Source organism: Heloderma suspectum, chromosome 1 (assembly GCF_057233095.1).
Source record: "Heloderma suspectum isolate Gila_16-S chromosome 1, 16-S_ref, whole genome shotgun sequence".
Classification (NCBI taxonomy): Eukaryota; Metazoa; Chordata; class Lepidosauria; order Squamata; family Helodermatidae; genus Heloderma; species Heloderma suspectum.
The window spans coordinates 411837623-411858175 of record NC_139458.1 but is presented as its reverse complement, the minus strand read 5'-3'; the positions used below and the strand labels follow the sequence as shown (position 1 = coordinate 411858175).

General features: G+C 44.6%; 1 protein-coding gene across 7 annotated transcripts in view; it reads right to left on the bottom strand.

Annotated features, from left to right (window-relative positions):
• Positions 1–20553, bottom strand: part of PRKCE (protein kinase C epsilon) — a 498772-nt gene that overhangs the window by 371823 nt on the left and 106396 nt on the right. For 4 of the 7 annotated variants that reach the window (XM_084828977.1, XM_084828978.1, XM_084828981.1 and 1 more), the window contains exon 1: positions 30–1032. The exons of 2 other annotated variants lie outside the window; for them this stretch is intronic. Coding sequence is in view for 2 of the 5 variants with exons in the window: in XM_084828975.1 (XP_084685101.1) it covers positions 30–65 (36 nt within the window). In the remaining 3 variants the exon portion in view is untranslated. Of the gene's footprint in view, positions 1–29; positions 1033–20553 lie in introns of those variants that run through there. One more of the 7 variants, XM_084828976.1, reaches the window with a different exon arrangement.

The window sequence follows — 20553 nt, the reverse complement described above, 5'->3', positions numbered from 1 at the left end:
CCCCCATTTAAAGTGCATCAGCGCAATACCTTTCTTTCCATTTTGGTCCCAAGCACCTCTGACATGGCTGTGAAGAATCTTGGTCAGTTTCACTTCTTGTCTAGACTTCTTCGGAGCACTGAGCAGGGCCTACAGCTGTCCTAAAATATTTTATAATATGCAAAATAAAAAAGTAGAAATTTACAAAATGGTAGAAACATAGCTGAGGAGAGTCATCTTGGCAGCCACTACTTCAATGAGAATGTTGATACTTCCACCATATTTTTCACAGCAAGTCATAATTTCAAAAAAGATGCTGGGGGGGTGAGAACTGTGTTTTCATGGCAATGAAATATTCCAGCACTCCATCCAAACATATGACGCTTCCTTAAACTGAATTATCTATCTATCTATCTCATCAATTCTGGCCAGGGCTGGCTTTCTAAGATCTTGAATGTTCAATGTTTTTCAGTCCTGCTACCCGGGATCCTTTGGGTTGTAGTTGCTGAGTATTAAACACAGCACCGTGTGTTTGCAAAGACCCATTCTCTCTCGTTCCAATGCTCAGCGAAAACGGTACCACCCACACACACAGGGAGGTATCAGCAGACTTGGGGGAACCCTGAATTTTGCAGACATGCAAAGGATACTTTAGAAAAATAAAGCCTAACAAGGGAACCCCAAAAATCAGCCCAAAGATAACTGAGTGTGCTCTGGGGCTACAGGATGCTGAGTGACTGCGGGAGATGGGGAGGAGAGAGAGACAGGGAGGAGGGCGAATGGACTGTCTGGATCCTGAAGCACTCTGTACTGGCTACATGACCCACTTGTATCCTCTGTCACTGAGCAATGGCCCCATTTCCCAACCTGGTATTTTGCAGACAGACATTTGGATCCACCGCAATAAATCATTGCAGGAAGCCAAGGAACCATGGAAGACGGTGCCTTATCAGTTGCCTCCATACAACTGCTAATTTGAGGCATACAGTCAGGGCCGGAAATATTGGAACAAGGATAACTGTTTTGGCAGTTGGCCTCTGTACACCACCACACTGAAGTTGAAAGGAAACACACGCAGATGGAAGCGAAGTCAGGACTTTCAGCTATAATTCAAGGGGGTTGACAAAAGTGGGGCACTAACCATTCGGGAAGTACAGCCAGTGGCATACACACACACCCGTCATTGGTGGCTCCTAAGTAATGGAACGAATGGCTGACAAGCAGCTGCATGGCCAGGTGTGGCTTGTTTCCTGGGTGCCCCATGACAAATCAAGCAGATAAAAGGCCTGGAGGTGGTTCTGAGTGTTACATTTGCTTTTGGTAGCTGTTCACTGGAACTCCCAACATGAGGTCCAAAAAGGTGTCCATGCGAGTGAAGGAGGCCATCATTAGGCTGAGGAAACAACTTAAACCCATCAGAGAGATAGCCAAAACAGTGGGAGCGGCCAACACAACAGTTTGGAACATCCTGAAAAAGAAAGAATTAACTGGCCAGTCCAGCAACAGCAAAAGGCCTGGCAGACCACGGAAGAAAACTAAAGTGGATGACAAGCAGAATGCTGCTCATGGTGAAGAGGAACCCTTTCACAACATCTAGCCAGGTCAAGAATGCTCTTGAGGAGATAGGCATGTCATTGTCAACATCTACAGTCAAGAGACGGCTTTATGAATGTAAATACAGAGGCTTCACAACAAGGCGCAAACCACTGGTAATGCTCAAGAACAGACAGGCCAGATGAGCCTTTGCCAGCAAACACCTAAAAAAGCCTGCCCAGTTCTGGAATAAGTTTCTTTGGACTGATGAAACAAAGATTAACTTGTACCAGAATGATGGGAAGAGAAAAGTATGGAGAAGGAAAGGAACAGCTCATGATCCAAAGCATACCATATCATCTGTCAAACATGGTGGAGGCAATGTTATGGCATGGGCATGTATGGCTGCCAATGGAACCGGGTCACTGGTGTTTATTGATGACCTGACTGCTGATAAGCAGCAGGATGAATTCTGAAGTGTATAGGGCTATACTTTCTGCTCAGATTCAGCCGAATGCTGCCAAACTGATAGGACGCTGCTTCCTATTGCAGATGGATAATGACCCAAAACATACAGCAAAAGCTACCCAAGAGTTTCTCAAGGCAAAGACGTGGGATGTTCTTCAATGGCCAAGTCAGTCACCTGATCTCAACCCAATAGAGCATGCTTTTCACGTACTGAAGACAAGACTGAAGGCAGAAAGACCCACAAACAAGCAGCGGCTGAAGGCAGCTGCAGTAAAGGCCTGGCAAAGCATCTTGAGGGAGGAAACTCAGCATTTGGTCATGTCCATGGGTTCCAGATTTCAGGCAGTCATTGACTGCAAAGGATTTTCATCCAGATATTAAAGGCGATCCTCAAGTTTGAAATGATGTTGGTTTGTTCCATTACTTATGAGGCACCAACGATGGGTGTGTCTGTATGCCACTGGCTGTCCTTCCTGAATGGTTAGTGCCCCACTTTTGTCAAACCCCTTGAATTACAGCTGAAAGTCCTGACTTCGCTCCCATCTGGGTGTGTTTCCTTTCAACTTCAATGTGGTGGTGTACAGATGCCAACTCCCGAAACAGTTATCCTTGTTCCAATATTTCTGGCCCTGACTGTATGTAATAACACACATCATTCTGACCTGCAATGCAGCTGTAAATATTTGGGAATCCATACAGGCACAGAACGACTGTCGCAAATGTCTCTGGTTTGACATTGGGACAGATTTTCCCACTGCAACGTATTTTGCAAATAAGCCAACACACACACACACACACACACACACACACCATAAAATAAAAGAAAATGACTGAATGAGAAAGCTGGATGGGACTTCCCGCTCAAAAGCATTCCATTGTTAGACACCACACCACTACCACCACCACCACCACTCCTGTTGAACGAAGGCAACAAAGAGCAGGGTCTTCTAGCTGCTCAGTCATACAAGGCAGCTTGACCGGAAGCCATTATAGGGGTCAGGAAGTAGTACTTCACCTGATCTATTCTGGCCTACTGGTGAAAGGAGGTTTTCCTTGCCTGCAGTTCTTTTCCTTGGGCCAAGGCGGTGCTGCATAGGCGGAATTTGTACCTGCTTTTGCTAAGATTTGAATCCTGACAGCACTGGACCAGGGTACAAAATTCTTGCTAGATATATGGCCTACATTTGGGACTTCTCTTCTGATGCAAGTATTTCATTATCAGTTTGTTAGAATCAGTACTGGCTCTAGGTTTCTGAGGGCCCTTGGTCAGGGCATCCTCAGTGGGCCCCCTCCCTCAGTGCCTCTACCTTCTCACCAGAATTGTCACCAGCTGCTATTCCTCTGCCTCCTCTTTCTCATCACTGCTACCACTTGCTTGCTTGACAGACAGAGAGCCAGGGAACAAGTAGACAGTAGAATCTATTGCTCCTCCTTCTCACCACCACCCTTGTCTGGACCAGAGTGAGAGGCAGGCGAACAAGCAGGTTGCCATGGTGAAGAGGAGTAGCAGCTCCAGGGGGGCTCTTGTCAGTGGCCCCCTGCTGGGGTGTAGGACCTCAGCAAGTGCCCAACCATGCCTACACCTGACGCCAGCCGTGGTCAGAATGCAATTTACCCCACAGAAGGACGAGGCAATTTGAAACATATCTCCAACTTGAAGAAAAAAGATCTACTCCCCAGTGCTACATTCACTGGAACTTGGAAGGTGACTTCTCACACCTGAAGAGGTACTGACCTCTTTGAACGAGATTTAAATAATCATACTTATTTTCTAGTCTTCATGCAAAGATAAGAGCTGGCGAGCTGATGAAAAAACAAACATCGTTGTAATCTGAATGGAAAGACAAACATAACTGCAGCTAGAGAATCCGCTGTTATCAGCTGCTGCAAATAATCTCATATTCTAAATTGGTATTTACGAAGACTGTTTTATAAACTCCTAAAACTTCATTAAAGACACAAGCTAAAACTGTATTTTACTGCAAACACTTGCTGGTGCAGCTCTGATGACACATGAAACCATGGTTTGCATTAACCATAATGCAGAACCCAAACCATCGTTTGCAATTCCAAATGTAGAGACAAACCAAGGTTCAGGGTTCTGTGTTTCCTTTCATTTCCACCAACACATCATTTCTATGGTTCAGGGCCCCCTGGAGAAGAGCAACAGCCATAACTATGATATGTCAATTCAGACATCAAACCAAAACATAGTACAACCATGGCTTCCACACCCATTTTAAACCATGGTTTTGTATTCAGGTTTGCTAATGGATTGCAAACCATTATTTGACCATTTAGACCTCAGTCCAAACCACTGTTGAGCTTCCTTAACCATGGTTTAGTGTGATTTGTGAATTGAGCTTTCACATTTGTTTGTGTACCATATGGCATTGCTGGTAACCTAAACAGACTGCAAGCACTCTTATATAATAGAAACATTGTTGAAAAATGTCAAAATGACTGTGGAAAATGAAGATGAATAGAAGGGGCCTGTCAATTGACAGAATTTTGGGGTGCTGATTGAAGCGGAATGGACATTTCACACAACGACGTTCATCAGATGACAGCTGCAATAATTATGTAGTGAAAGGCCAGTTGGGTGAAAAGTGACTTATGATATACAATGCCTTTATGATATAAATGCAAGTCTCGTCACTAGAGACATGTTTGTAAAAGGCACCAGAAGGAGTGGACTAACAGCAAAGCCCACTCCACTGGATCAGCTGGGGCCAACTGCCATTGATTTTGGCTCCTAATCTCCCAGAACTATTTCCATCAGCAGCCATTTCCATCTGACTTGACTGAGGGAGAGGACATACAACAGGGGTGAGCAACTTTGGGGGCTCCGGGGGGCAACTGCAATCACCCAGAACCCACCAGGGACAACGCTGCCACTGCTATATTGTGGTGGAGGTGGCATAAAAACCATTGGTGGCAGCAAACCATGATTGTGGCCCAAGAAGGCCAAGTTTAGCTTTAAAACAAGGGGTGCATCCTTTTAAAAAAGCTAAATCTGGCCTTTGTAGACCACTGTCAGCAAACCTCCAATTGTTTTGCTGCTGTCACTGCAGCAACAAATTCACGGGTTGCCGGGGCTGCACTTAAGGCCAGGGAGCTGCATGCCTCCACCTTGTCAGCTGTGATCAACTGCCATTTTGGCTCCTCTACTCCCAGAATGCTCTCCTCATAGGGTCACTATAAGATCAGTTATTTAACTTTAAGAGCTGGCACCTGAATGTATTTGCTTTCCTCTCCTTTCCCCATCTCTTTTCCATTTTGTGTCGTGTCTATTAAATCTATTAGATTGTAAGATTTAACCATTCTTAAATTGTTAAGAATGGGATGGGGCTGTCTTTTTTAAAAAAAATATCTGTACAATTACAGCAACAACAACGACAACAACAGACAAATATCACTTGATAACTGCTGCCTCAACTGAACGGAACCAGCCACGTAAGGCTCCTCTGTGGGGTCATTTAGATTACATATTTTCTCACATGAGAATTGAAGCGACAGGGTGAGTAAAATGGCTGCCATGGTGGACATGGCCAGTCACAAAACACTCATTTCCCAGAAGACAAAGTGGTGAAACTATTTGAAACATACCTTGCCCAAGAACCTAAGTACAAGGCAGAGTTGTGGCTTGAGCTCCAAAACACAAGCCACTGTTTTGAACCCAAATAAAGATGGTGCTGGAGGGGAGCCCTTCACTTTGCAACCTCTCGGTTTATTTTTTCTTTTAATTTTTCTTTACAAATAAAAATAATAAATATGAGGAGTGGCAGGGAGCCTGGTGGGTGCCAAGAGAGGTGTCCATGGGCACCATGTTGGAAACCAAGGGCTAGCTTGTCATGCTTGCCTTCCCAGCTAGTAATGAGTGAGTGCGCACATTCAGACTGCTAGCATGAGAAACAACATTACAAGACAACACAGATCTTTGGATCTTGACAACTACTAGTACAGCTCCATTTAGGGGCATCTGCCTGTGGTAGTAAAAAATCTGTAAGTGATGATGGTGGTTTTATACCATCAGGTCACCAGTGTGTGTGTCTGTGTGTGTGGGCTGCTCATCCTCAGAGCTAGTGTGATGCATTAACATTTCTGAGGTGAAAGAGTCACCCACACGTTGGGTGGCTCAAAAGAAGAGGCTCACTGGCCCGGTAAATGTATGAAGTGAGCCATGGATGAGAAGAATCTGCAAGGGTTTGCCAAGATAAAATTATTTACATTCCCTCAGGATGAACAAAAGACTTTCCCTCCACAAAAGCAAAAAAGACAGAAGGCAAGAGCTGCCATACACCAAATCAGTTTCTGTGAACAAAACCTCTATTAGTTAAGACGGAGATACGGTGGGGGTGGATAATATGAGCTTTCTCCACAGGCAGCTGAACCCTGCTACCATGGAAATCCCTGCATGTTGTCTTCGTTTAGCCTAACCCACTTCTCGCAAATACTCCACCACTTCAACAAAATGTCAGAGGTCACATTTGGATAAAGTCACCGTTGATTATAATTGTGTTCTTTGCTCCTTTGTTCCATTTCTTCCAGTGACATTTTAAAAACCCTGTTCTTACTTTAAAGCTGTGTTTTGGACAGAAGGTAGATTGGGACCTACTGGTAGATCTCTGGATGACTTGCAGCAGGTCACCAAGAGTTTCTAACTCCCAACTGTTTAACAACAGCAATAACAAAGTCAGTTTCTGAGCCCGATTCAAAAGTGTTGGCGCTGAACTTTAAAGCCTTAAGGGTGCAATCCTATGTATGTTTAGACAGAAAAAAGGCCTAGAACTTCCAGCATGCCCCAGCCAGCCTTTCTTCTGTAGGCCTTTTCTCTCTCTAAACATGCATAGGACTGCACCTTAAATGGCTTAGCATCCATCTACCTTAAAGAGCATCTTCTCCCATATGTTCCTGCCCGACAGTTAGGATCATCTTCCAAGGCTCTTCTCTGGGTGCTGCTGCCCACAATGGCGTGTTAGGTGTCGCTACCCGGAACAGAGTCTTCTCTGTAGTGGCCTTGCGTCTGTTGGAATACCCTTCCCAGGGAGCTCTGCCTGGCGTCTTCACTGGATATATATAGACTCCATGTCAAGATCTTCCTTCAGTCCTTTAATCTTTCATCTGTTACTGTTAATTTATTGCTGCCTCTTTAATATTTTAAATATATTAATGTTTTAATATTTCAGTATTTTCATGCTGTATTTATTGTTTTGGTTGTTATTTTATTGTTGTTTAGGATTTTATATTGTAGACTGCCCTGAGGGCATCAGCCAGTTTGGGTGCTATATAAATCAAATAAATAAGTAAAAAAGGCCCTCCCCTGCTCCTTTCTAAATTAAACACCTGAGTTACAAGAAAGCTAGGGGGAGGGACCAGGATTTGTGCGTGACTGGACTGTGAGCTAAATTCTGGTACTGAAAAAAACACCAAATTCCTAGCCTCAGCATATGCTCAGAGGCACCCTGGTTGCTTAATTCTAAGACTATGTTCTCCCCTGCCCCATCACACACACACACACAATTCTCATGCCACTATTTTGCACCTGGCATCAGCTGGTGGACCTTGGGTTTCAAGTAGGTAAGCATATTACAAAGAAGTGAAGGCCTGGAAAACCCCCCAGAAATATTTGAGATCCCCCCCCCCCCGCACCGAGGACTGTTTTTGTTTTTTTCTGAAAAATTGTTTGAGCGACATACCAGGATTTGTGTGTTTCTGGACTGTGAGCCCAGTTCTGGCACTGAAAATATATTCCTGGTATACTCAGAGGCACCCTGGTTTCTTAATTCTAATAAAATGTTCTCTCTCACCCACCCCCATGCACATACATAAAATTCTCACGCCGCTATTTTGCACCTGGCACCAGTTGTGAAACCAATAGAACAGCTGAACAGGTAAAGAAAAAACTGTCAGCAATTCTTTCACCTTTAAAATGTTTATTTAAAACAGGCTTGTAATAAGACTTTTTTAAAAAAAATCCTACACACACACACACACACTAGCTCTCACTGGCACCGAATGGGCAGTAAACCAGTAAACCCCTGCCTTGGGCTTCTGCAGCTAAATATCCTCTTGTTGGGCTTAGAGCTGCAGATGGAAACCCTTCTGTTTGCAAACAGCCTGACGAGCAGGCACGCAGGCAGGCAAACCAACAGAACAGGTGGGTGCTCACAGGGTGCAGCAGATTGTAGCCAGAGTCCCTCTCCCACCTGGCACCAGTTGGTGGACCTCGGGTTTCTAGTGAAAAACAAAGTAGGTCACACAGGTCTGAAATCTGCCCAACTTTAAAGCAATCATGACAAGCAGATGTCCTCCATGCAAGGGTTTTACAAGGGCTGCCAGAAGAGGCCTCATGAAAAGAAACCCTGCTTCTGCCACTAGAATGGGCAAGAATTCAAGCTTCCATTGCTCTCTGCCAGTCTATTCATTTGCCCTTTCTATTGTGCCAGTCTGCTGAATTCTAGATTGTAAGGCCTGTGAAAAGCAATTCCAGTTTTCTGGGTTTTTGAAATTGTACAGTTCTGAGTAATGTTAGTTGTTTCACGAATAAAAGAGGTCGGTGATCATGATGATGAAAACAACGACATGGTAGCCAGACAGGGGAAATGTGTTATTCAGAGATGTTCCAGCACAGCTCTTAGACAAGGGTGTTTCCCATTTGGTGACCTAGTCAGAGATCAACTGGCAGAAACAGGAGAAATGTGTCAGGGATTTTTTTTAAAAAAAGTTCTATCTGTGAAGAGCCATATTTTCTGTTTTAGTTGGCCAAGCCAACCTCGAATGTTACTGCAAATAGAAATAACAGATCCATAAATTTGCACAGTTGAATGCAACACTTCATAAACTGCACTTATGTTCATATTCACATGCATACGGACAGATCTTTACCCGCAGGGGTAAGGGGGAAAGCAAGCGAGGGGTGACTTTCAGTGGGGAAAAGCACAGAAGGTCCACTGAACCCCTCGCCTGCAACTCCTGATGGGCTGTATGGTTGCATTTTTGTAGAAAGGGCAAAAACCCTCAAGGAAAAGCTACGCAAGACTCAGGATGTAGCTTCTGTACTAGTACAGTACAGATGTTATACTGCTGCTAACATGAAGGACGTCGCGCCTGCATCAGCTATCACCGGCGCAATGCCAATAGCACTCAGCGGTGTAACGGGTTTCCCCAGAAAACTCGTCATCCCAACCAGCGCTATTGGCATTGTGCTAGAGGTGGTTTACGCCACTGCAACATCTCACTGCCTCTACTGAATCCTCCATATGCCGCCCAGCAGAGCTTTTCAAGGTCGTCCAGGGCCTGTTACATACTGGCCCTAAGGACACTGTGGATCTGTCTGAGGCCCGCTGTAATACACCTGCTAGACACTTCCAAGTCAAAATCCCTTGCATCCACCAGGATTGAGACTCCAGTGACGCAGCAGATGACTCAGGTGAGGCATCCAGAGCACACCCTTGTCTAGTTTTTCTAGGATGAGTTTCTGTGGGTACCGATCAAGGACACTGACAAGGTACTTGGACAGGTTTATGCAGCCACTTCCCTACTGGATCCTTGGCTTGCCCCTTTTGGCTTATAAAAATCAGCAGAGAGGGAACAGCTGGCTGCACCAGGGAGGTAATTAAGGCCTCCTTCTGAGAGGGAGTGGTCCCATGCTGTCTGGCAATGGGACCATTCCTGAAGAAACTGTCTCTGGACCCAGAAGATCTTAACAACTTTAAGCCAGTGGCAAATGCTCCTTTCCTAGGTAAGTCCTTGAGCGAGTGGTGGCCAACCACCTTCAGACACTCTTGGATGAGACCGATTATCTGGATCCATTTTAGTCGGGGTTCAGGCTGCGTTTTGGTTGCCCTGTATGATGACCTATGTCAGGACAGAAACAGGGGGAGTGTGGTCCTGTTGATACTCCTGGATATCTCAACGGGTTTCAATACCATTGATGATGGTATCCTTCTGGGGCGACTGTCTGAGCTGGGGGGGGTACTCCATTGCAGTGGTTGCACTCCTACTTGGATGGCCAGTTCTAAAAGGTGAATGCTTGGGGAATATTGTTCAGCCCCATGGATTGTCCAGCATGGGGTTCCTCAAGGGTCGGTTTTGTCCCCCATGCTATTCAACATCTACATGAAACCACTGAATGGGGTCATCCAGAGTTTTGAAGTGCATTGCCAACAGTATGCAGATGGCAAACAGCTCTACTTCTCCTTTTCAACTTCATCAGGTCAGGCTGTGTATTTTCTGAATCAGTGCCTGGCTGTGACAATGGACTGGATGAGAGCTAATAAACTGCAGGTCAATCCAGACAGGACTGAGATGCTGTTAATGGGTGGTTCTTCTGACCGGATGGAGGTGCTCAACCTGTTCTGGATGGGGTTGCACTCCCCTTGAAGGAGTAGGTTCACAGCTTGGGGGTTCTCTGTCACTTGAGGCTCAGGTGGCACAGAGTGCCTTCTCTCAGCTCCGGCTGGTGGCTGCCAGACACCTGGTCCCTGGCTTTCTTTGCAGCCAAGCTGTTGAGTCCTATCTGTAGCCAATCACTTTTATTATGCAAACTATAGGCAAACAGGCATGGCCTCAGGGTACAGACAGTATCCTCATTCATCCATTAAAGTCAAGCTTTTCAAAGAGACTTTGCATCATACAGGATTGCATAGACTTCAGGTAGTCACTACAGAAGTTGCTACAGAACTGCCACTGGCTACTGTGGGCTCCCCTTCCCAACCTGGGGGGCCTACCAAGTCCCGCCCTCAAGGTCTTTCCATGGGGTCACTTTCCTGGCTGCAAGTCTCTCAGACTGCCTTGTGTAAGGATTGGACCCACCATCTCTACAGAAGCAATCCAAGAAGGTGCAGGAACAGATTCAGATGAGGAAGAGGGGAAAGGGGTAGTGGAGCTACCAAGGTTACTGGAGATAAGGCAGGGCAACACTGGCAGAGAGGAGTCTTTCTAGATGTCGACTAATCAGTTGGATCAAAGCCAGCCAAGGATCTCTCCACCGATGGGAATGCAAGACCTTATGGTGGGGGAGGAGTTGGGAGTGACAGACCCGAGAATCAGACATCGGGTGAGGAGGGAGGAGCGACTTCAGGATAGGAGGCTTTCTAAAAGGTTGGCCGCTCAAAAGAGGTCCCTAGGGGAAGACCCTCCTTGAGGGCGGGGCTGGAAAAGCTACTCAGGTTTCGTACTGTTAGCTGGCACCGGTTTTTGTTTGTTTGTTTGTTTATTTATTTATTTCATTTCTATACCGCCCAATAGTCGAAGCTCTCTTTTGTTGCAACTAACACAGTGTATTCATCAAAAGGAAGATTCTTGTAGTCTAATTAGTATTGTGCAAAGCTGACTAGAGAACTGAGCTCTGTGTTGCTGTATGCAGATTACATCTGTGACCTGACAGACAGCTGATCAGGCTCTAGCTTGCATAATGAAAGCTGTTTACTAAGAGATCGTCTTCATCGTGCGACTACAAAGATGACCAGAGGCTAGGCACTTGACACCTTGTGACCTGGCGTTGCTCCTCCCTCTTTATCTGGCATCCAAGTCTTGGGTCTCTGATTTCTACCCCCTCCTCCTCTTTGCTAGGAGCCTGCATTCCCACAGGTTCAGAGGGCCTAGTCTGGCTGTCCTCCAAAGGATTAGCTGGCAGCAGGACGCAGGACGTCCTTGTCTCTGCCACTGTTATTCTCACTGGCCTCCTGCTTCCGTGATCATGGTACTTCAACAAGGCCTTCCTCCTCCCCACCTGACTCAGAATCAGTTCCCATGTCTTTGTGGGGCACGTCTCCAGAGGTGCTGGGCCCAACCCCTATTGTGGCCCAGCTACACCCCTACCTGGATAACCTGGCTTCAGTAATATATGCTCTGGTAACCTCCAAGTTAGATTACTGCAATGCACTCTACGTGGGGCTGCCCTTGAAGATTGTTCAGAAGCTGCAGCTTGTGCAAAATGTGGCAGTCAGATTAGTAACTGGGACCAGAAGTTATGGTGAACATATAACACCAATTCTGGCCAGCTTGCACTGGCCGCCTGTATGTTTCCAAGACCGATTCAAGGTGCTGGTTTTAATCTATAAAGCCTTACACAGCTCATGATCACAATACCTGGCAGAACACTTCTCCTAACCTGAACCTACCCAGATGCTACAATCAACATTGTTGTGAACTGCCCAGAGAGCCTCATCTATAGTGCAGTATAGAAATGAAATTAATAGTAATAACTACTACTACTACTACAGCATCCGAGGCCTTCCTCTGAGCGCCTCCTTCAAGGGAGGCTCGGAAGGTGGCCACAAGGGAGAGGGCCTTCTCAATGGTGGCCCCCCAACTCTGAGCTCCCCACTGAGGCCCGCCTGGCACCAACACTGTCATCTTTTCAGCACCAAGTTAAGACTGCCCTCTACTCCCAGGCATTTAATGGCATATGATGGGCCATTTATGTCAGCTGACTCGAAGAGGTCTAGTATTGAAATTGTTTACTGAAATTGTTTTTAGCTGTTTAAATTGTTTTAAATTTTGTATGTTAAAAGTTTTATACTATGTTTTATTATAATGTTGTATCTATGGTTTGTAATTTTTGTGAATTGTTATGAACTGCCCAGAGAGCTTTGGCTATTGGGTGGTACAGAAATGAAATAAATGGTAAGTAATAATAATATATTGTGTGAAACAGTAATTTATTTGGCTATTTACTGCAAATTTTTGTAGCCCTTTGAAAACTCACAAAACCTGTTTTGTCGGAATCCATAATGGGAAATAAAATAAAAAAACATCTGTGCCCATAGGCACTGATGAATAGCCACCCTTCAAGTCTCTGGAATTCTTCCAACTGTAGCCAGCCTTAAAAGTGCTTACATTTAGTTGCACTGGAAAGTAAACAAAATAGCACAATTTCAGCCTGTTTCATGAAAGACAGTATTTTCCCACTAATGGATGTCCGCATGAACTGCACGTCAAAAACGAGTATCCAATGAGGGATTTTGCCATCGACTGCACTATATCCAAGTTGATACCCACAGAATTTAACTAGTGTTTGTTCTCGTATATAGGGGAGTCAGCAATAGCCATTATCCAGTTGGTGAGATTATCTGAAGACACCCCCCTCCCCCAGTAAGAAGCAGGAGAAATCATCTCATTTTAAACTCTTTATCTATGATCCTCCACTTGGAAAGGAGAGATATGGGAGACAAGGCCTATCAGCTAAGGAGTAATAGATGGATGTAGACAGGAGATCTTGAGTTTAATCAGCATGCAGGACCTTGGAGGAGCCCAGAAAGATCCATTTAATTCAGTCAGTTCACAACAGCCCTTTGTAACACAACAATATAGACAATGGGGTGATATTTATATCTATACCTTTATGTCCATTCAGTGGGATCCACCTATGTCAGTCAAACAGCACTATGCAATGCAATGTGATTGCTATTTTGAAGCTTATTATTATTATTGACATTCCTATACCACCCCATAAACTTCTGCTATTGGGCAGTATAGAAATGGAATAAATAAATAAACAAACTCTGGGCAGTTTACAAAGATTAAAAATAATTAAAATACAGTATACAAAGTTTAAAAACTATTTACAGAAACACACACAAATGGACAGTATACACAGAGGCAACATATATTTAAAAACAACTTTGAGCATTCAACCAAAACCATAAGACAAATCCAGGACCAATTAAAAATACATCATATGCTGCCAAATTCATGAGAAAAGAGAAAGGTCTTAATCAGGGGCCAAAAAGATATCACTGTTGGTGCCAGGTGGGCCTCGCTGGGGAGATCATTCTACAATTGGAAGGCCCTCTCCCTTGTTGCCACCTTCCAAGTCTCCCTCAGAGGAGGCACCCAGAGGAGGACATTAGATGCTGAGTGTTATAATAATTACAACAGGGATTTACTATAACCATTTTGCTAGTCACTGAAATGCTTAGCATTTATAAAGTGCTTCACATATATCATTTTGCTCCAATCCAAAAATACCTGTACAATTACAACAACAACAACAGATGAATATCACTTGATAACTGCTGCCTCAACTGAACGGAACCAGCCACGTAAGGTTCCTCTGTGGGATCATTTAGATTACATGTTTTCTCACATGAGAAGTGAAGCGACAGGGTGAGTAAAATGGCTGCCATGGTGGACATGGCCAGTCACAAAATGGGCAAGTTGTGTCTACCAGATGTTTTGGCCTATAACTCCCAGCATCCTTCACCATTGGCTATTCTGGCTAGGGCTGATGGTAGTTGTAGGCCAAACATCCTACAAGTTGCCTGTCCCTGCTCTAATCCTTACAACAACCCTGTAAAGTAGATCAATATTATCATCATGTTACAGCTAGGACATGAAAGCACATCTAGAAACCCTGTAAACTAGATCTTGTGAGTCTTCCTTCTTCTTCCTTGCATTACCATTTGCATGCCTCTTGGATACCTGTCAGTCAGAGTGGAAAAGAAGATTTCACATCTGTTATGAAACTTAAGGCCAAGCTTGTTGAAACAACATTCATGCAATTAATGATTGCATGAATGGCTTTTAAAAAGTAAACTGTAGATGCAAGGGCATGCAGATCAGGGTGGGGTCCAGGTACTGATTGAGCACACACACACCCCGCCTGCTATATGCATTGGGGGGGGGGGCAAACTCCCATCCATGCCACGGAGACACAGTGGGGTGAAACGGTTAAAGTCCTATAACTCACCACCACCACCACCAAACATACACACACACAACCGCTGCTAATTGCACGAATGACATCTTATCTAGTTTAGCCCATAGGTTGAAGAAGAGAGTGAAGTCCCTGCAGTTTGCTTGGAACAGGAGCAGATTCTTCCCAGCAGCTCCCAAAACACCCCCCCCGCTCTTTCTTCCACATTTCTGAGTTCTGTTTTCTCCACCTCCATGCCTTTTCCTCCAATCTGCAGAGAAAAATGGCAGCTTGCCCAGTGACTGCCCATGTTTCTCAGCCTCTTCTGAGAAAACCTGCCACCTTCTGCTAACTCGGAGCAGCCAATACCACGGTATGCATACAGCCGTACAAGGAAACCTAGATACTGATGGTGGGACACTCCATGTCCAAATCCAGCCATTTCTTCTTGAATCCTTCCAACTCTTCCAAAGCACCTAAATCTTTCATGTCTGCTTCCTACTCTCTAAAATCCTACATCCCTCCTCAACCTTGATCCCCCCAAAAAATGTGCATTTGAATTTATTGCCCTAAATGGCATGAATTTATGAGATTCAGCTGATTTTTCAATTCGAATAAAATCTCCAGCACTATATACAATCACAAATTGTATGCTAGTAGGTCTCGTATGCTTTTATTGTTCAATGTTGTTTGCAAGCCAAACTTGGAAACTTAGACCCTAGCTGTTCTTGGCTTTCAAAATGCATTCACTAGCCAATTTGAGTACCACATTAATATTTTCTACCATAATTCTGATTTGGAAGGCTTCCCATCTGTCGTCCTTAATCATGAGCCCAATTATTCACATTTCAGGATACAGCAGATTAAAATTCTCAAAACCTGACTCCATATCAGAATTCATACAGAGGATACAGAGATCCCCAATGGGAGCATGAAATTCAACACCTGCTTTTAAAAGAAGTTTAATTATGCCATCCATTGATCTCATGACTGTTACCACTCTAATCCTGAGGGAACATGTCCAAGGACCCCATTGCACCAGGCTGACAAACATCAGGGGTTACACTCAACCTCCAGAGCAAGGTCAGCCAGCAGGTTAATTTGCATGAGGTTCTATCCAAGGGAAGGGGGCAGGTGGGCCAACTTTTGCATTGCAGTGACAGCTGAAGAAAGAAGGGATAAGAGAGGAAAGGGAGAAAGCTTTTCCAAGATGCTAAAAGGCTTATTCCTACAATCAGTTCAGTTGTAGATCTACCCAATAAGCATATCCCTCGACAGACACAAGATTGAGTTCCGACAACCCTCCAAAAGGATCAAAAACAAGCCTCCAGCTCACACACTCCCTCCTCCCTTCATGATCCCTGAGTCCCTCATACAAGCCATAGTTTGCCTCCCAACTAGAAATGGAAACCATAGTTCCAATAGGAGGCAGAAATATAGTTGGGAAGCAAATCATGGTTTTTGGAAACCATGGTTTGCCCAATTTGGATATCCCAGCAAATTATGGTTGACTGAAACCATGAAGTGAGGGAAGGCACTGGAACCCACAAGGGGAAGGTGCAGCAGGTGAGCCTCAGGTCATTTCCAATCTTCCAAACCATGGTCTGGAGGACAATCTGGATCTGGCTTGAGGCATCCTTCCCTTCCCCCACCCCCCTGATAATTGGCTGTTCATGTTGCCATGTGGTACAAATCAAATGGAAGTGGGGCCTCTGAACGGGTTCAATTAGCAATATATTCTGCAGCCACTATGCACAGCATAAGCTGGAAAAATGTAGCTTACCCAAGAGATGTTGGCTACAGAAGCCATTGCAAGTTGGACTTGTTCCTCTTGATTCCTACCACATGGTGGATGCAAAAATCAATGTTTTTTGTGGGGCAGGGATTACTAGTTCCAAAGTACTCCTGCAATCAGCAACTGATCCATAGCAACGATCTCCCATCTTTAATAGGATATCATTATGATCCAGGAGCTGATCTAAGATGACCTTATCTGTGTGACAAATTCTTCACCCCGGTGGTGCTCAAATCATTCAGATAATCTTTGGTATAGTTCAGAGCAGGGCTGCACAATTTGTGATCCACCAAACTGAATGCAGCTCAGCAACTATGTATCACAGGCCTTGGCAGACCACAGCATGCAGCAAGCACAGGGTGTTTACCAAACCCCTGGAGAGGGTACATGCTTGGTGCATTGCATGCAGCTTGATGGTTCACGCATGATGCAGGCCTGCTTTAGTGGGAGGCAGAACTACTTTATTGGAAAGCTCTTTTATGTTACAGAATCCCTATGCCAGCCTCCCTCAATCTGGCACCCTCCAGATGTGTTGGGACTAGAACTCCTATCATGCACATTGGCCATCTGTCAGGGATGATGGCAACTGCAGTCCAGCACATCTGGAGGGGACTAGGTTGAGGGGGTTGCCCTGTACAAGAAGCATCTGTAAGCTGGAATCTGCGTGAACCTCCCCTCCACCCCACCCAATGGAGATGACCACACATGGCAACTGCACATGATGTCCATGTTAATTTTTAACTTGTGCATATACACTGGGAAGCTTTCATTGGCCAGTGCTTTCTTATTACCTTAAGTATACATGTATTAAAGAAAAACAAACCATCTGCAGAGGTTGAATTAGGGGGAACATAAGAAGAGCTCTGCTGGATCAGACCAAGGGTCCATCTAGTCCAGCATTCTTTTCACACAGTGGCCAACCAGCTGCCCGGGAGAAACCCACAAGCAAGACGTGAGTGCATCAGCACCCTCCTGCCCATGTTCCTCAGCCACTGGTGTACAGAGGCATACTGCTTCTGATACTGGAGGTAGCATATAGCCATCAGGACTAGTAACCATCATCTTCCATGAATTTGTCCAATCCCCTTTTAAACCCATCAAAACTGGAGGGTGTCACTACATCTTGTGGAAGTGATTTCCATAGTTTATCTTGGAAAGGAAAGGATAGGAAAGGAAACCCACAAGCCCACCCATAGTCTTCTAAAAACAGTAGCTAAGGGGGCAGTCACCAAGGTAAAGGGTCTGGGCACCCTCTTCCCTCACCCCAGTAATTTGAGCACTGCCAATATGTACACATATTAATTGCTACACAAAACTGCCCTGCAGGAATTTGAGTTTACACACTTCAGGAAAACACTACTTCCCATTAAACCAGGCCTACACAGCATGAAACCCACCTAGCTGAGTGCAACCCACAGACAGTTCCGGCTGGGCAGTTCTAGTCGTATTACAGCCTACAGTCCTCCCTGGCTAGGAAGTCTCATGACACCAGAGGCCCAATCCAGTGCCACTGGCTTATTTAAGGGTTTCAGAGCTGCTGCTTTCCCCCAGTCTGGACAACTGTCACAGAGGAGACCGTCAGACCTGGTCCTCTCTCTCTGTCACCAGACTTCTATCCTTCAGCATTTTGCACTTAAAAATTCCGCTTGCACGATTCCAGCATTGAGTGTTCGGCCTGCCTGCCTGCCTGCTGTCCTGGCTTCCTACCCAAGATGGCACTTGACAAGAGGATTGCAACCACACCACATATAGGACTAATGAAGTCAACTTGATCCTTCTGCTCATCACTGGAAGAAGAACTGAATTTAAGGCCTCTGCATGCATTGGTGTTCTGTGAGAGTTCATTGCCTTGCTTTCTACATTGTCAAAACACCTTTGGTAATGAAGGCATTGCCTTCTGATAATATGATTTTCTTGTGGATGTTCCTTCTGCTACTGATGTATATTTGGATCTTCTTCTGCCATTGCAGTGTTCACAGAGAGCTGAAGGAAGCAGGAATTCAATGAATAAATCGGGCCCAAAAAACAAGAATACAGATGGCTTTTTCTTTAGTTCTGCCAGCATGCCGTGACGAGAAATCCACCTTCATGGGACTGATTGGCTTCCAATACCCAAATTGCCAGTAGCATCATCCAGGACATATATTTTCAAGTTACCTTTACATTCTTTATAAATGAACCTAACACATCACCACTGGGCAGATGGTTGGGACAACATACCAGCCATTCCACCAGGCTGCAGAGCAGAGGAAAAGAAATTGGGGTATTTCATTGCTTCTGCTGAAAGACCAACTGCTTTTGGAACATAGGAAGCTGCTTTTATACTGATTCAGACCACGGGTCCATCTAGCTCAGTACTGTTGGCACTGACAAGTAGCAACTCTTCAAGGTTTCAGGCAGGAGTTTTCTAGCCCTACATGAAGATTCCAGGGATTGAACCTGGGATTTTCTTCATGTGGAGTATATTTTTTACCACTGAGCTACAGCCCTTTCCTCTCAGCCCTCTCCCAACTGTCACCTAGTGGCAGTCTTTCCATCAGGTTACCTGAACAATTTTCATCCCAGCTGGTCCTTACAAAAACAAGAACTTGTGCCTGAGCTTCCTTTTTTCCTTCTCCCTCCCCACCCCTTTTCCGTTGTGTGCCATGTCTTTTAGTTTGTAAGCTTGAGGGCAGGGACTTTCTTACTGCTGATCTTTGTTAACTGTTCTGGAAGCCTTTTTGGCTAGAGTGGGGTAAAAATGCCTCAGATAAGTAAATAAAATACTTGAATCTCTTGTCACCACCATTCACCAACCCATCATATCTGTTTAACTGGCAAGTTGGTGCAACTTCTCATGTGCCTTCTTTAAATATATCTCTATAACAATGTTGCAGGAAGAGACACCACCAAAAACTCTGACCCTTTCCCAAATGTAGTATACACTTTTCAAGTGTAGATGTGGGCCCAAAATGGAGTACGATGTGGTGTGTTATATTAAGCTTACTATCTGTAGATATGCTCCATGCAGACCAGCCACTGTAACCTGGGAGATGCGGTAGCTGCTAGAATGGGTACCACCTAATGACATTTTACTACTAAGCTAAATTAATATGGCCAAAGAAGACTCTAATATTTTACATCCACAGGAACCATAAAAATAATTCCATATGCCATTCCACAGAAGGCACAAACTAGATCAAATTGAAGATAGAGCTCTGTGGCTTCAAACATGGTTTCCAGTCTTTATTCTGTTTTTGGAGTGGAGATATTTGGTCTACAGTCTAGTGGTATACAAGGTCCTTTATACCACCTGAATATCTCAGGCGGTATATTTTAAGAACATACTGCAACAATTTTTATTTATTTACCATTGTTATGATTTTAGTGTGTAAACTGTCTCGAGAGGACTGTATAGGCCAGTAGTGTAGAACCTCAGACCTGGGGGGCTAAATTTGGCCTTCCTGGGTTCCAATCTGACCCTTCCCTGGCCATGTCCCATTCCCTGGTCCCAACCTCTTTCTCCCAACTTCCCATCATGGGTAGTTTCCCGAATTTTGAGAATTTTCCCCTCATTCCAAAAGAATGAAATACCTCTCCTAAGTTTTAATCACTGGCTTAAAAGCCTTAAGCTAAAATATGCTGGTATCAATGATATTTTGCCCTGCTGCTTTCACTTTCAACCCCACCCACCACACTTGAGAGGTTCTCCGAAATGAACTTTGGTCTTCATGTTGAAAGAGGTCCAACACCCTTGGTACAGGCCTTAAAGGTGATATATAAATATTTAAAATACATATAAATAAATGCTTTAGAGCACACAAATTGGCTTCACTTGAAAACAACAAAAAGTCTTGAGTCACGTTAAAGATTAACACATTTAGGGCACAATCCTATGCATGTTTTGACATGCTGGAAGTTATAAGACTTATTTCTGTCTAAATAGGCATAAGACTATGCCATTACTATGTTAAGTTTTTGTAGCTCTACCAAATTTGTTACTCTTTAAGCTGCCACAGGATTCTTCATTGTTTTTGCTGAAACAAACTATGGTGGCTGCCCCTCTGGAAATGGCTGCAACTGAACTCCTCTTGTGTAAGTGTTTGATTATGATGATGTATTACTAATACTTATGCCCTGCCTAATATAGTAAAAT